The sequence below is a fragment of the Corvus hawaiiensis genome, chromosome 6 (assembly GCF_020740725.1).
Source record: "Corvus hawaiiensis isolate bCorHaw1 chromosome 6, bCorHaw1.pri.cur, whole genome shotgun sequence".
Lineage (NCBI taxonomy): Eukaryota > Metazoa > Chordata > Aves > Passeriformes > Corvidae > Corvus > Corvus hawaiiensis.
Genome location: NC_063218.1, coordinates 55265532 through 55281790, shown reverse-complemented (window position 1 = coordinate 55281790; position 16259 = coordinate 55265532). Strand labels below are relative to the sequence as shown.

At 36.3% G+C, this 16259-nt stretch overlaps 1 protein-coding gene across 3 annotated transcripts in view; it reads right to left on the bottom strand.

Annotated features, from left to right (window-relative positions):
- The window catches only part of USP47 (ubiquitin specific peptidase 47), a 51648-nt gene that overhangs the window by 15085 nt on the left and 20304 nt on the right, over positions 1 to 16259 (bottom strand). For all 3 annotated transcript variants that reach the window (XM_048307111.1, XM_048307112.1, XM_048307113.1), the window contains 12 exons: positions 15876 to 16014; positions 14681 to 14777; positions 14043 to 14188; positions 13170 to 13249; positions 12208 to 12357; positions 6018 to 6113; positions 5775 to 5927; positions 4240 to 4407; positions 2361 to 2492; positions 1570 to 1646; positions 1198 to 1253; positions 561 to 673 (listed from right to left, as the gene is read on the bottom strand). In XM_048307111.1, coding sequence (XP_048163068.1) covers positions 561 to 673; positions 1198 to 1253; positions 1570 to 1646; positions 2361 to 2492; positions 4240 to 4407; positions 5775 to 5927; positions 6018 to 6113; positions 12208 to 12357; positions 13170 to 13249; positions 14043 to 14188; positions 14681 to 14777; positions 15876 to 16014 — 1407 coding nt within the window. The remainder of the gene's footprint in view (positions 1 to 560; positions 674 to 1197; positions 1254 to 1569; positions 1647 to 2360; positions 2493 to 4239; positions 4408 to 5774; positions 5928 to 6017; positions 6114 to 12207; positions 12358 to 13169; positions 13250 to 14042; positions 14189 to 14680; positions 14778 to 15875; positions 16015 to 16259) is intronic.

The following is a 16259-nucleotide window of genomic DNA, read 5'->3' as shown; positions in this document are numbered from 1 at the left end:
TTTTCACATAGAGTTACACATTTTGCAGTGAGAGAACTTCCTCATAAAACAATCACTTGATTCATAGATAGACCAGCTGACTGCCATGCTTGTAAGTCACTGAGGACCTATTTTGTTTGCTCCTACTGAATCTAGGCTTGGGAAACATTCTGCTCTTTCTGCTAAGTAACTATTCAAAATTAGTTTAAGAAGCACCATTGCACAAAGTCAAGGGGCGCAATATGAAAAGATTTAACACACCCAGCATGCAGCATGACACATTCTTTGGAAGTAATTTTGCTGAAAATAAGTGATGCCAGATTAACTAGTTTTGTTTTGGTTTTGATACCAATTCAAATCCACATGCAATACACGAACTCAACAAAAATGTCTGGTGAATATCTCTAGCAGACGCCTGCTCTACATACAGGTTTACAACAGGTGTGCAATTCATTTAAAAGAATTGTTAGTACAAACATTTATCATAAAGAAGTCCCTGTATTGTAGTAAAAACCATTGTTTACTGTAGAAATATTTCCCACTAGCAATGTATTGTTACTCAGTCCAGCAGAAATTCTAACCTTGCACGTGTTGCGTTCAATTTCACGTTGCCTCTTTTCTTGTTCTTCTAATTCTCTTTCTTTCTGTACCAATTGTTTAATGTGCTCTGGATATTCATGTGCCTCAAGAAACTCTGCCAGTAAAAACAAAGCAATAGTTTAAAAAAATACAGTTTTCCCACAGCAGGCAACACCTTAGGCATCATACCTATATTTGAATTATCTTGGCTTTTCACACCTTTCTTTTTTCCACACGAATTTCCCACTATACTACACCCTGTTCTCTTTTTCATTATTTAAATTAAATGGAACTCTGCCTCTTATTCCCCTTACTTATGTTATCAGCAACACAAGAAAGTGATAGTAGCAAAAGATTCCAGTACCAGTACGGAAAGCTTTGATGTTGTAAAGAAATACACTAAGACTGATGACTGCACTTGATCCTGTTTTTACAATAAATGTAAATACTCCTCTAGAAAGAGAATTAGTTGATAACAAAAGTCTCAAGATATCATCTATATTGTGGTAAAATAAATATTGCACCTCATGGAGATTAGCATTCTTCATGACATTGTTTTGTAACAAGAAATAAAATCATAACATGCAACACTTAAGTTTAAAAAAACCCAACTTTTGCAAATACAGCTGTCCAACTTACTTGCATTTCTTGTTGGATCTTTCAGTCTATATATCAGCATGTAAGCATTTGTGGAGCTGGGGGAAGAGAATAGACAGCTGAATTTATCACTCAGGAGGCAATACTGGCTTCAGAAGCTGCTTTGGTGTTTTTATCTTTCAGTAAGGAGCTATGTCATATCTATCTTACTAATACACTAACCAAGAACGATTCTAAAAAAAAATTATCACATTATTTTAATGATCTGAAACAGCAGTCAGGGTAGTTCTTACAACCATCTGAAGCACCTGGTATTAATTTCAAGGTAACATATTAAGCACATGCACCTCAGCCATTCATTTGATGACACTAGAACAGTACCAGAAAGAAAAGTAACATTACAGTACTACTAACCTAGCAAAAGCACTGGAATAATAGCCTCTGCTTCCAGAAGATCCTCCATATGTTTTCTTAATATCTTCCTGAGTTATCTAACAGAAAATCAATGTAATGATTATTTGAGAAACTTGCAGTAATCGAGATGCATTTATTCTCACTAGGAAACATGGCATTACACAACACACTCTATTAATAATTCCAATTTTTAAAATATTTCTGCTTATTTGCTAACTTCCAAAAACAACTTCAAAGTGATCTGCTTCTCCATTTTACAATGAATGCAAACATACTTTTTTGTTTTTTAGAGTAGGATCTTCTTAGAGAAAAATATACAGGCTCTTGATTGCAATAACATCTATGGATGACACCTGGAACACCTGCATCAGCTGGACAGGTTCAGTAGCACAGTCTGAGCTGTAACAGATCTACAAATACCCTTCTCTAAGCAAAAAATGTTCTTCACATGTACAGAAGGCAAAATTCTAAATCCAGCCTGGCCCATTCATGAATAAAGGCTTCTTTAGGAACCATCCCACCTTCATTGCCAAGGAGAAACACTCCTTCCCCCACCACCCAAAAATACATAAATAAACAATAAAAAAACTCCAACCCCCTAGAAATCAGTTAAGCTAATGAGTGAAACATATGTATATGGCAGGAGATTAGGATGAGAGGATGAAATCAAGTAAATACTTGAAATACATATAATGAAGCTGGTTTTATGTGCAGCTAAGTGGAAAACCACAAAACAGAAACTTACTGCCTCATTTGTGAGTAGAAAAGATAACTAAAAATACTATTTTTACCTTGCTAACATGCTGATCATTAAAGCTGTACCACTGATCATCACTAAAAGATTTTATACAGGCATAATAATGGCCACCAGCAGCACTTCCAGAATGAACCATGACAGAAAAGAGCTCATACAGTAAAGAACTCTGTGGAGAGAAGAAAACGTTGTGGTATGTATCCAGTAAAGAAAAGCTAAGCAAATGGTCATTTTAAAAAGTTTTAAAACAAGGACACAAATCCAGATATGTAAATAGTTGGATGCAAAGAGTAGATCTGTGTAATAGAAATTAATTAACGTAATAGGCACTGAACAAAACTAGAGCTCTGATATGCTAAACTTTATACAGGAATTTGTAGCTGCAAAGCTTAGGCCTATTTGCAATCACCCTTCTCCACACTTGCTGTCATACACTTTTGCTTCATAGATAAATGGATGGAAACACAGGGCACTAAGGACATGCCTTCAGTGTTGCATATAAATTAAAAAATAAAACTGAACCATACTGACTCACAAGTGTTACAAGGATATTTTTAGACTACGTAGGAGAAACACTTTATATTCTCAGCATATCCTACATCCCTTATTAAGATATCCAAACCAAAAAGCTTGGCTTGACAGCTTATTTGCCTTGAGAACAAGTAGTATGAAATAATTGGCCAAAGCTACTGTCAATACTTGGACATCCCACTTGCACTACAGACACATTAAAATATTCTGGTCTTGTTCCAGTCAAGTGACTGGAATTAATTTTTTCGTGACTTCCAACTAAGACTGACAGTATTCAGAACATACACCAAAAAAACCCTCTCAGATGGTTCAAGATAAATAGAAACAGGGCCAGATGTGGAGATTAACATGTAAGTCAGCCTTTAAAACTCTTACTTTACGAAAGTACCAGCTGAAGACAAACAGCTTCCTAACAAGGCTGAATAAAGGCTATTGGCCTAATTTCAGATGAGTTCACTGAACAGTACATGAAGTACATATTGTAGACATCACCATAAAAGTCAAGATTTTTGATGAATTTTATACTGTCCAGAAAACTCAACCAAGTTTATCAGCGATCTCTACCAACCTTTATGTCCCACAGCAGGATGACTGCTATCCTGGACTGACTTTCTGTTAATTCCTCTATTTTAAGATGACTGAAGGAATATTTAATATTTAGACCCTTGGTCTCATCTATACCACTGATAAAAACTTTCCAATATTCTCTTACTAAGCTGCAAGATGCTTTTGCAGCTAAATCTGGTGGGCCTTTGATAGCTAGCCACAAAGTAAAAACACTGCTCACAAGACAAAACAGGTCTTCAATTGGAGGGTCTGCTGCCAAAACACGTTATCTGGAAATTCTCTGACAAGCTGGGAAGACCTTTACTCTCAGGTGACCTCCAAACCAGTTGAATTCTTTCCTTTGTTGTAGTGTTAATTTTTGAAAATTTAAATAAACTCACACACTCCCAACCTCTAACCCCACCTCCAATGTCAGAATTAATTATACTTTTATCATTTACATTTGTGGTGGGTTGACCCTGGCCAAGAACAAAGCACCCCTCCAGCCAGTCAATCACTACCCCCCTCAAGTGGGATGGTGGAGAAAATCAGAAGAGCAAAAGTGGGAACACTTGTGGTTAGAGACAATGACAGTTCAATAAATAAAGGAAACACACACAAAAACATTAATAGTGCAGTGATGCAACGGCATCACTCAGCACCCCAATGCCCAGCCAGTCTCTGAGCAACAGCTACTTTGGAAAGCCCCCAGTTTTTACTGCTGAGCATGATGCTGCCCAGCAGGGAATATCCTTCTGGTGAATCCAGGTCAGCCTCGCCAGCTATGTCCCTCCTCCCAGCCTCTTGCCACCCCTTTAACACCCCAGTGTTAAACACACCTTTTCACTGCCAGCTTTAGAGATCCTCTCTGCTGCACTGTTGCTTTCAAGGCAGATTCCTTCATCAACTCCATCATCATTAGAAAAATCATTGCTCATCTGGTCACTGTGACAACTGCCTTCATTTTCAGCTCCACTATCAGTGCAACTCTCAGTCTGAGGAGACTTCTTCAAAATAAGACATACATACTAACATTATACAACATTGAAAGTTACATGGAGTAAGAAATAACTGTGTTTGTGAAATGAAAAAATTCACTCTATGAAACAATTAAATTCCTCAAAAAACTAGAGACCTCTGCAATTCAGCAACAAGAACAGACTTGCTTCTGTTGGTGTCTTCAGTCCACCTCTTCAACTAGTATCCCTGGGTTTTGGGTACAACTGAATGGTAATTAGCAGCTTTCAGACTTGGCAAGGTTGTATTTATTACTAACCTATTCCATGCACTAGTTAACTCAATTCAGTCCCTGGAAGTCTAACATCAAATAACAAACCTGTTGTAACATGGCCCTGTTAATCAGAACTGACTGAAAATATTTTCAATCACAATCAAAGATTCCTTCTTTTCCATTTCAACTCACTGGACCGAGCCAAGGTACTACAGTAAGACTGATTACTATGAATGCAGCTCACTCAGTATATTCATCTCTTACCTGATTCTCTTGCCTCTGGATAATTGTTTTGATTTTCTGACAGTTGTTAATTTTATCTGAGTTCTATTCTGCCAGATCAATCTTCATTGTCATTTATCCCACTCACTCAGTGACACTTTGAGAGGTATCAAGTTGTCTACATGGCATCCTTCCTAAGACAAAGGTTTGTACAGAGCCAGAAAAGCCTCTCCATATGCACATCCAGGCTGTATTTCTCTTATACTAGTGCAAGCCAACAAATGTTTTCAAGAATGAAATTAGAGGAATAACTTTGGTCTTCAATGCAAAATGCACAGTAAACACTTCTTGGTGAATGTAACTGCACAACATCAATTTTGGTCAAAACCAGAAAAGTAGAAAGGTGGAAGATGGATGGGAAAAAATAAAAATTTAAATATCTTATTACTACAGTATACACTACATGTTGATTCAGAAGGGAGGAATTCATCACTAATGATTTCTGGACTAACTCCAGTATTCAGAGTTTTGAAACTTTACATCACCTCTTATGACCAACACAGATTCAGACACAAGTTTCAGAAGAATCTTCCATTCTGGAATTGCTAAGTATATATGTAGAAGCCCTGAAACTCATGTCTTTAAATCAGTCGAGTGAAGATGTAAGAAATCTGAAACAGCTTCTTTATGGAAGCAGGAACCCCAAGTAGAGAGAACATGCTTCCTTTGCAATATCAAAAAAAAAAAGAAACCCACATGGACAGACTTAAAAATCCTCAAATTTTAACAGTAACATGGCTAAAGAACATTTCATGTAGACAAATAAAGTTGTTAAAATGGGTTTGTAAGACTGAATTTTGATTTTCTTAATGAGAAACTTCAAGGAAGTTAAATGCTTTTCTCTGAAACCAAACACTTTACCTCATCTTCAACATCAATAAAGACACTCATGTCCAGCTCCTCTGGAAAAGTCATGCGATCATTGAGTTTAATTCTGTGCATAGTGGTATAATCAAAGTCAAATCTCTTCAGCTGTAATGTCAGCAGGTATGGAAAATGCAAGAACCGCAGACCCTAAATGAAACAAGGATAAGATTATGCTCCTGTTATCAGGAGTGGTATTTATTAGAAGTAATTTTTGCAAATCATTTGACCAGTCTTTACCTTCCTTGCATCACATTTCTTCTTACATCGCTCACAAAAGTACTGATTTGGGCCATCAAGGATCTCAGGCTGAATAAAAGCATGCAGTGCTTCTTCCTAAGAATATAAACATGTTACCCCATTTTTAGAGTGTTTACTATGCAGGTATAAATTTACAATGAGATTGCAGACACATACAAATACTTCAGTTAAATCTACCACCAAAATTTGATGGACAAACTTTTGTACAGACACAATATTCACATAAACATGACCAGAAATCAAGCTTTCTACCCAGCCCAAGGTAAACAGTAAAACCACAATTACTGTTAACTGTATCTCGTTCAGTATTTGATGAGTACCAATTGTCTTTGTTTTTAATTTAAATTACATTTACCCCTGTTATCTTGCACATCACATTTTGTCGTGTCTGTAGAGTCATCTGTTGTGAAAATGAGCTTATTTTTTAACACTGCTTCGGCCCTGCTCTCCCAGAGTTTTGCGATAGTTCTTCTGCATTCCTAAAGGAGTTCTTCTAAGAGAGCCAATCCAATATTTACATGGGTAAAGAGGAAGTGGCAGAAAAAAAAAAGTTGCTCAGTTCCTCAATGAAGGCATGAAGACATCCTTAGTCCTATTTTACAAAGGGTCTTAGGAAACTACATTTGAAGATCCTATTTTTAAGTGAAAACTGGGGAAAGGGCGGAGGGAAGAGTACTTGAGTTTTGCTCCCAAAGGAGTGAGAATCAGATATGGCCATCTCCTATAAAGACAAAAGTAGTTTCCTCGCTAAACCTTATGAGGCAACTAAGCAATAACTGGAATTTTGTCTTCTGACAGCTACCTAGTTTGGAGTAGTTCAAAAAACCCCAGAAGTTCTGTCGTTAATGCTTATATCCAGGACTTCAATGATTTCTACTTTGCTCCTCACTACAGCAAACAATATTCAAACTACAACCAAATTGCTCATTACTTCTCTCCCTAACACAAATTGCTGCAATGACACTGCACATTAAGGTGTAAATACTTGAGAACAAACTTGTTCAAACAGAATTCACTAAGAATATTGAGACGGGTTCACTGAAGAATTTTACCCAGAGATTTTGAAAGTTAAAACCTATAACCCAGTCAGCTTGCACTCCAACAGGCTCTGGGTTTCTGAACTCCAACGGGAAGCCAAAGTTCTCTGTTCACCCAAGGAGGTGAAAACAAACACAACTTGCACAGAAACAATATTTTTAAAATCATGGTCTCTTAATGAAGGGCTGTGGCTGCTCCCCTAAGTAGGAAGGGGCCTAACAAGGCAGAGTAAACTCACCAGTCATAACATGGCTGGCAAAGAACTTAAGACTGGTATCTAAATCATGTTGTTTGGCAAGTCCCACTTTGGGAACAAATGAAGGATTTGCCAAGTTCTTCACAAAAGCCCCCAGTTCTTCCCCTTTCCCTTCTTTCTTTTCAAGAACGGAGGCAAGCAGCAAGAACTACAAAGCAAATATTTTACAAAAGCTCTGTTGCTGCTCTAGGAGAAAGGACTTTTAAGAAAGGACCCTATTCCAGGTGACAACTTTTCACAAACAAAAAGCCTGCCAACCTCCATAGAACAACTGTACAATGAAGGCAGTCATCTCAATTTCCCATTTTTTGACCCAGCCAGAAAGGCCTTTGAACAGCCCTGAAATCACAGCTCGTGGGCAAAGACTCTCTACATGTGTGAAAACCTTTCAGAGTCTGAATCGAACTGCTAAGTCTTTATTTCCTAAATGCTACAGAGGCTGAGTTGCTTTTTACTCCAGGGCCACAAACAGCTAATGTTTTGTAAGATTATGTACTGAGATGTGCGGAATCTCATTCTAAAATATAAGAAAAAAGACTAAACAAGTTAGAACCTGCTTTAAAACAAAGCAGAAAAAATGCATTACTGTATTTTGACTACTATTCAGAACTATTTCAGTGAAAGCAAAAAGTTAATGGCCAACACAGAAAACATGAATCAGAAAACATCACATAATGACATAATAATCACAGTGATAGAGCTCTCTCTTATGAGCCAAATGGCAGTTAAGGCAACAAAAATGTATTTCAAGTGTAAGAAACAAGTTGCAGCTCATGTATCAACATGAATATAAATGGGAATATATGAAGGATGGGACATAAATAAATGATTGTGTAATGCTTATGGAGCCTCATGTGATGTGCAATTTAACAAGGAAACACCCTATAAATTTTTACATAAGGCAAGAAGTGATGATGCTTTAGACCCCAGAGAAGGTAATGAAGTATTATTACATCATTCTTGAGGTTTCACTGCTTACCACACATAGTGAGCTGTGCTTTGAAAGGCCTGATTAAAACTCCTGGGACCTCCATTACTTTTGAGCTATATAAATAGCCACGTATTTTTCAATCCTTGGACAATGACCATTGCTGTTCCCCAGGCTTACTCTTTTGCCTCTTATACAACCTTTATACCCAGGCTAGTTCTGCTGATTAGGATGTTTCTTAACACAATTCCTATTCTAGTGCAGTTCACTACTCTCTACCCTGACAGTTTACTCAGCAAAACCAGTGACAAAGCTGCTAAGCTGCACAACCTATCACACCACACACCCCCTGCCCTGCAGCACCACCAGAAGCCAGCCTTACCTTAGAAGTTACCTTCAAAGTGGCAACTGTTATCTAGCCTTGGAGTTACTAAGCACTTCCAGCACTCCCTACACACACACTTCAAAATAAACCATAAATTATCAAGCTACAGATCAGGATGACAAAAGCTATTTAAACTTCTTTCTAGTTCAAAGAATCAAAAGAACAATACAGGCTGAAAGAAATTTCTGGAGATCATCTGATCCTAATCCCTTGCTCAAATCAGGTCCAACTTTCAGCACATTGCTCAGAGCCTTGTCCAGCCAAGTTCTGAGTGTATCCAGTTCTTAATATTCTGAGATTTCTATCACTTAGCACACTAAAATGCTGAAACAATTAAACCTAATTATTGTCTGGCTCAAGAGAGGCACTTCAGACAACTTTCCCTCCATAAAAATGCATTATGATCTAGTCAGTAGCTTGACAGGTACCTTACTGCAAGCATTCGTAAATGTGTAAATTTGTAGAACATGTAAGTAGGAGCAGTAGAACCTTTATGAAAACTTACACAACAAATGGCATTTAGGCAAAACTGCTCTTGGAAAAAACTGGAAACTAACTGCCATCTCAGATTTTCAGAGCTCATCAGTTTCCCTGTGTTCAAAGAGTACGTTCAATGAAAAATACAAGACCTCGTTGTTACTAATCTAGCTTGAAGAAAAAAGGAATTATCACATCATCCATATTCTGCCTTCAACGGTTTGGCAAGGACACCACAAAGTTCACATACAGTCCAAACTAATTTCTGCCCTAAAAAAGAACTACTTGTACACATACTTACACTCCCAAAAGAAAAGCTATAGTACAAAAGATCTTGAAAACTAACAACACTTAAAACACAACTGCATTTGCTACACCTCCGGAATACTTGTATCATTACTAGTTTTCTGGTATTACAAATCAACTCTCCCTGTTTTCTAGTAATATAATTTCAGCATCCCTATGAGTTCCTAGTTGCATCTACCTTTCTCTCAGCTGTTCATCCTGCAAAATATTGGTTTTTACTGCAAAACACTTCAGCTTATGCCTAATGCTGTTAAATTCAGGTATCTCTACAAAAGTCACTAGTACCTACAAAAATCAGAATGTGAATTGTTGCTCCTGTTTACCTCCCTGAAATAAGCTAGATGCTTCTACGTCCAGATTTCTACTGACCTCAAGAAAAGCCTGATTCAGGGGTTTTTTGACACCATACCCTTGAACAATGCAGATTGCATAAGTACTTTTTCAGAAAACATCTTGAGTTACACACTGACAACATATCATTGCCCCAGAGGTTGTAGCTAAGCTGTCTTACTACACGAAGTTGGGGGATAGAGTGGGGAATCAGAAAGAAAAATTCCAACTGCAAACCTTAAGACCACACTGAAGAATTTCATAATTAGCTCATATTAGGAAATAAAGCAAGCATGACATTATCCTTCCCGGTTCTTCAATGTCCCCATGTATTGAGAAGTAGGACACATATATATTAATGCAACATTTCAAGTATCTACATTTCTTTGGTAGTACACAATGTCGAACAGTGGGATAATACTCTTTAAATGGCATTCTACAGATTAACCTTACTTAAGGCTCATCCATTCATTCTCTCTCATTAGAAAGTAATGGAAAATCACTTACCTCTAACTAGAGTTCTTTGAAGGTAGTATCCTCCTTAGATCCCCTATCTTGGGTTGTGTCGCCTGCTGCAAGTTCCCTCAGGAGCTGACTAGCAAGGTCTAAAAAGTTTTACATTCCCTTCTATAAGCCCTATTAGCGCATGTGTGAAGTTTTTGATCTCTCACTCAGACCCCTTTACCTACACCTACTAAATCACCATCATCTATGGATCAATGGAGGATACTACCTTCAGAGAATTCCATTTAGAAACAGGCGATTTTTCCCTTCTCCAAAAGCAAGTATCCTCCATATCTCCCCACTGCTGAAGACTACAAAACTAAAAATTACATCTGCTATCGATCATACAAATGCAGGGAGGAGAATCAACTGAATGTAATCAGAGTATGAATTGAAAAAGCTCAAAAATTGAAGCATCAATACAAGTTGCAACCATGTAAGTTTGTGTAACAAAAATCTTAAAACTATTTTCCTCAATGTAGTTAACCCCGTAAATGCTGACTGAAAGGAAAAATATCAAATACTATTGAAAGTAATCTGATATTTAAGTCCTTATTTGTTCAAGTTTTCTGTTTTTACAAATAGACAAAGTCTTTTTTTAGCGTTGCTACAGACTTGCCCACTAAAGAAAAAAAATCTTCAATTTGAGACACATGTAAAATGCATTGTTAAATGCAGAATTAAACTACATGAACTGAATAGTTTTCATTACTTTTAACAGATCATAAAAATCTAATTACTGACTAAAAATTCCAACAAATAAAATTTGGTTCAGGGAATACTGCTAGAAATTAGCGTTAAAAAGTGAAAAGGGAAGCCATCTGTATAAAATATCAATCTGTATTAAGACAGCTTCAATTAGCTGGATAGTTTCAGAAAATTTCAATGCAATCTTAGAAAGAATTCAAAGGACTTTACTAACTTGGATCCTTTTTCCAAGATCAATGTCCCTCACCTTTACTACTTCTCAAGATTGGTATTTAAAGTTTCAAAGTATGAAGTACTTTGAAGCTACACTGCAGTTTAAATTAATTCTAACAATGCTTAACAGAATTACTGTTAAGAATTATGGACTATTAGTGCTTTAAAAATATTGCCAGCACAGTAAATATAGAAGGAAAAATACTTAATATATAATAAGCCAATTACACAAGTGCTTGTTTAGAACAACCTTTACTGAAAGAGTTGTTTGATTTAATCTTATTTTTTCTTACAATTCCATCCACAGTACAGGCATCCTAAGCCACAACTGTGGAATTTCAGAGTTTTTAATATTTTTTTTTTCGGGAGGGTGGAAAAAATAAAACAAAAGAACTTCCACAGCTTTACTAAGCAATAGATACGGTTGCCAGCAGCAATAAAGCTGGAGCAAAAGTGACCATGAACATGGATGTGTAACAGAATTTTTGAATCATCATCAAATTGCTTATTAAAAGGATATGGTATTTAAGAAGTGAACTTTAAAAAGCACAGCAACAACATGGCAATTAAAGTAAAAATTTTATGTCAATGTTCTGTTCTTTCACTAAGACTGTCAACAACGCTATGAAAATTTAGCAGATGTGCCAATAAAAAGAACAACCCAAATAAAACTTTGTGATCTCATAAAAATCCCTCAAGTAAATGCTGAAGATTTTATCAGGAAGAAAATAATTGATTACTGCAGCCCTAAGGCAATAAAGTTGCATTTCCCCTCCCCTTATACATGCACCAGTAGGACTCATTGAAGGGCAAAAGAAAAAAAAAACCAAAACAAAAAATAAAACAAAAAGCCAAAAAAAAAGAAAAATCTTCTAGAACTTGCTAGCTGGTTCACTGCACAAAGACGAACACCCCAAGATGGAGTATCTAGGATGATACTTACCACGGAACCAATTAAACCACTGTGCCATTATGTATTCTATGTGTGTATGGATGCACTATTAGGCAGCATAATAGTACACACCACGCTAGCAAACGCCTGGCTGGAGCCATAGGGCCGGATGACCAAAGGGATATCCAGGTAAGTGTCGATTCTCCAGCCTTCATAGCCACACTCTAGACATCTCACATAGTCCTTCAGTTTGCCTTGATACAGTTGATTTATAAGATCAGCCTGAAAGAAACAGATTCAGCAACACAGATTTTAAAAAAAATGACCAACACCATATTTCTTTAGTTTTATTAGAAAATACCTTTTTGTTAATTAAGTCTAAATTGCATGGCTACATGTTTAAAATACCATTCCCCAGCAGGACATCCACCTCCTGATTTCTAATTTTCCCCTGCCCAACACGTGTATCAAACGAGCTTCTCAAATCACATTACATAAGCTTCAGTGTTCTTTACAGTCACATCTTAAGAGTGACTACAAAAGCACCAAATTGAAACAAGGCTGATCTTGCAGACATTGTTAACAGACTGACCCTGCAAGTCCTTTCCTGTGTCTCCAGAGACAATTTACCAATTCCTCCTATTTACCAAACTACAAACCTCAAAACTAGCCTGCAAGGTGGCCATTTATCAGAACGTATCATGTGCCATGAATATATTCCTGACTTTCTCCCGCATTAAGAAGGGAGAGCTTGAGCTTCAAGAGGCCACAACAAAGCCTAATAAATACAGACAGCAAAGAAGTTATTGTGGGAGTTATACAATCCCTTTCTGTGCTTCAGATAAAGACTGAGTATCCAGAGTACAGAATATTCCACTTTTAATTGGGGGAGAAAAACAGATCCAACACGCTCTTGAAAGTTATACACCACAGTGTGATTAGCTTAACTATTGCATCAAATAAGAAAACTACCACAGATTTTCAATAAGCTGGTATTTAAAATTTAGTAAATTATTTTCATAATCATCTTTAGAAAAACCAACAAACCCCCACAATACTACACCACTGAAAGAAGACAGTTTTTCCAGCATTACCTGCTCCGTTTGCTTCCATTTCTGCTCCAAAGCATCAAACATGACTCTACAAAGCTCCTGTACATCATGCTGCTGCCATGCTGTTAGAAATTGAAATTATTATTAATTAAAACAAGAGATGTTATTAGTCCCAATACTGACTGTAGCCTGAGAATGCTTCCTGAAAAACTACTCATTTGTTTAAGTCTATACCTACATTATTCACTACTGGGCCAGTGTTCAATTCCACAGGCAGCTGCCTCTCAACGTAAGTCAAAAAAATAAGCAGCCAGCTTGCTCACAATGTTTATGTATAAACAAGAACTGTGTACGTAAGCAAGAATATGTGAAAAATACAGAACTGCTAATGTACACTGTTATCAAATAAACTGCTGCTGATTTCTGTCCCACTTCGTGCTGATTCTCCAAAACCCAACTTCCAACTCCTTATCATCACATGGTAATGGAAAAATCAACAGGTTATGGGGCAAAATTACCACACGTGTAAAAAAGACATATACAGTGTTTAATTTGTAGTTGACAATAATATGGGCAATTCCATAAATACAACAACTTGACATTTGTGATTCAAAACAGAAGCAAATTTCCTATAAACAATTACTTTTTTAGAAACAATTAACATGTGTAATGACAATTTAATTACAAAAATTTAACACTTTTTACTTCAACAGCCTAAAACTCATAGACGCCACTTCTTGAAAGATCAGACACACCCCACAACAAAGTATCCATGTAGGCTATTTTGTTTTGATTGAAAAAGTTGATTCACTAATTACTTATAATTATTCTGATATTTCCCCCCATGAACAGTGGTTTAGCCCCTAGCAGGCAGCAGCTGAAGCAAATCAGGCCAGTTTAATAGCTGCACATTACCTTCACTACTATCCCATCCAAAACTCCGTGTGACATCTGTTGTTTCAATTGCCCTTTTTTTGCTGGTCTGCAGTAAAACAAACAGCCTTTGAAGCTGGTAGGGGATACTCCTCTCAGGATCCTCTTCAGATTCTTCAAATTCCCACCTATTTGCAACACAGGATTTTTGACAATTAAAAATGCTTTGAAAACATTACTGAAGAGGGCATTAAATCAATATTTACTACATTTCAGGTCATCTGCCCTGTCACTGCAGCTCTGTTTCTTGAGTGAACTCAAATGCAGTTGCTTTCCATTTCTGCAGTAAAGGGCAATGATACTCTTTAAATGTAGAAACATAAAAACAAAGGAAAATTTTGAAGCCATTCACTGCACAGACATGAACTGCACGTAGCATCAAATTTAAGTTTGATGTTTTCAAGATTCTTTAAAAAGCTCATCCATGCCACAACCAGTAATTTATATTTTACTGAAAATCTGACGCTTTTAAGCAGATATCATTTTTAAGTCTGTCCAGCTTGACTTCAATTATGCTTTCTAGTATCCAAACAAGGAAATTTTGACAGGAGAAATTCCAAAGGGTCTCCTACCAATATGTACTAGCACAATTTAAGAAGCTTTTGATTCTGTATACTCACTTATACAATGCATTTCTAAATTCAGGAGTCATGAAAAGTGTTTGCAGAAGGCTGTTCAAGTAGCAAGTCATTGCTTGATTTACCAGCCCCACATAACCTAAAAATAAGAGAATAATGAAATGGAAATAATGCAAAAAAATGGCAACGCACTTCAAGAGTTAAAACATTTGACAAGAAAACAATTCTGTGACAGTGTTTAAGAATTGCATTCATCTGTTGTTATTTACACTTTAAAAATGGAGGGAATGTTACAATTTCTGAGAGCAATAGAGAATAATAGTTTACATAACAGAAATAATTCTCCTGAATGATACGAAGCTGGTTTTTTGATGACAGTAACACGTAATATTTAATGCTGAATACTACACCAATGGGGATATAGGTAACTATAAATATTTTAATAGCAGATTTAAATATTTTACAGAATAAACTAGAATTTTCTAGGGAACAATTGTGTATCAGCTTACTTATTGCCTGATGTCAGCTAAAAGTATCCCAGTAATAATGTTAATATAATTTGTATCTGCACTGGTTTTACTATTGTCTTAGAATTAGAAATAAAATAAATCTCAAGTGCCCATACAATACTACTATTCTAAACCCTTCCCCCTTAAATAACTAATTAAAGAAACTAATTAAACTACTATAACTCTGTGTCATTTTTACTAGCTGAAAATGAAATTATTTGTTTTTATTAATCTAAGCTGAAATTTTAAGATTTTCTCCAAAATATGTAATATTAGCAACAACTGATAAGCAAGGAGCATATACTAAAGCATAATATAATAAAGAAATTAAATATGCCTATTTATACTCTGAAAGCTATTGAAAAAAACCATAATCTCAGTACCATACTAATAATGAAAAGGCAGGTACTCCACACTCTTCTGTGAAGAGACTGAGTCAGAACATTTGTACCTTATTTATTATTTAAACTGTGTAAATCATCTTCACAGTTAGATTAAATAGAAAAAAAGGTCCCAAGTAAGGAAAGGATGGAATACAGTTCTTCCATTTCTAAAGTGATGTGATAATATCATAAAAAACATGATAAAAAATGTAGCAGTGATGTGGTTATTTTTAAAATAAATTGCAATTTATTTAAAAAAAAAAAAAAATCCTGAGGTGCCACTATTTGAAAATGTGCTAAAATAATTACAAATAAGCATTGCCTTTACAAGAGAGAACACGATACCTGTCTCTGATTTGCTCAGGACTGAAGAATAAGAGTAGCTTTGACTGACATAGTCGTTGGTACATCCAATAGAGCCTTCTCTTGGAAGGGGGCCTATGAATCTCTCCTGTGCACTGTCATCTGTTGTACCTGACTCCTCCTGAAAACACAAACACACCCATTTCGTGCAAAAGTTAGACAATACATTTTTACTGAAGTACCTATGAGTTTTACCCTTCTCTCATGGCTAAGAAATCAATTTTGCTAGGCACACCACACAATTTTTTCAAAACTGCAGATTCAAAGTGTAACTTCAGTTTTGTCCTCCAAATTCTCAACCCCTTGACACATTGTTCTTAGCACTGGCAGAAGGAAAGGTCCTTTGGAATATGGCATAACCAAACA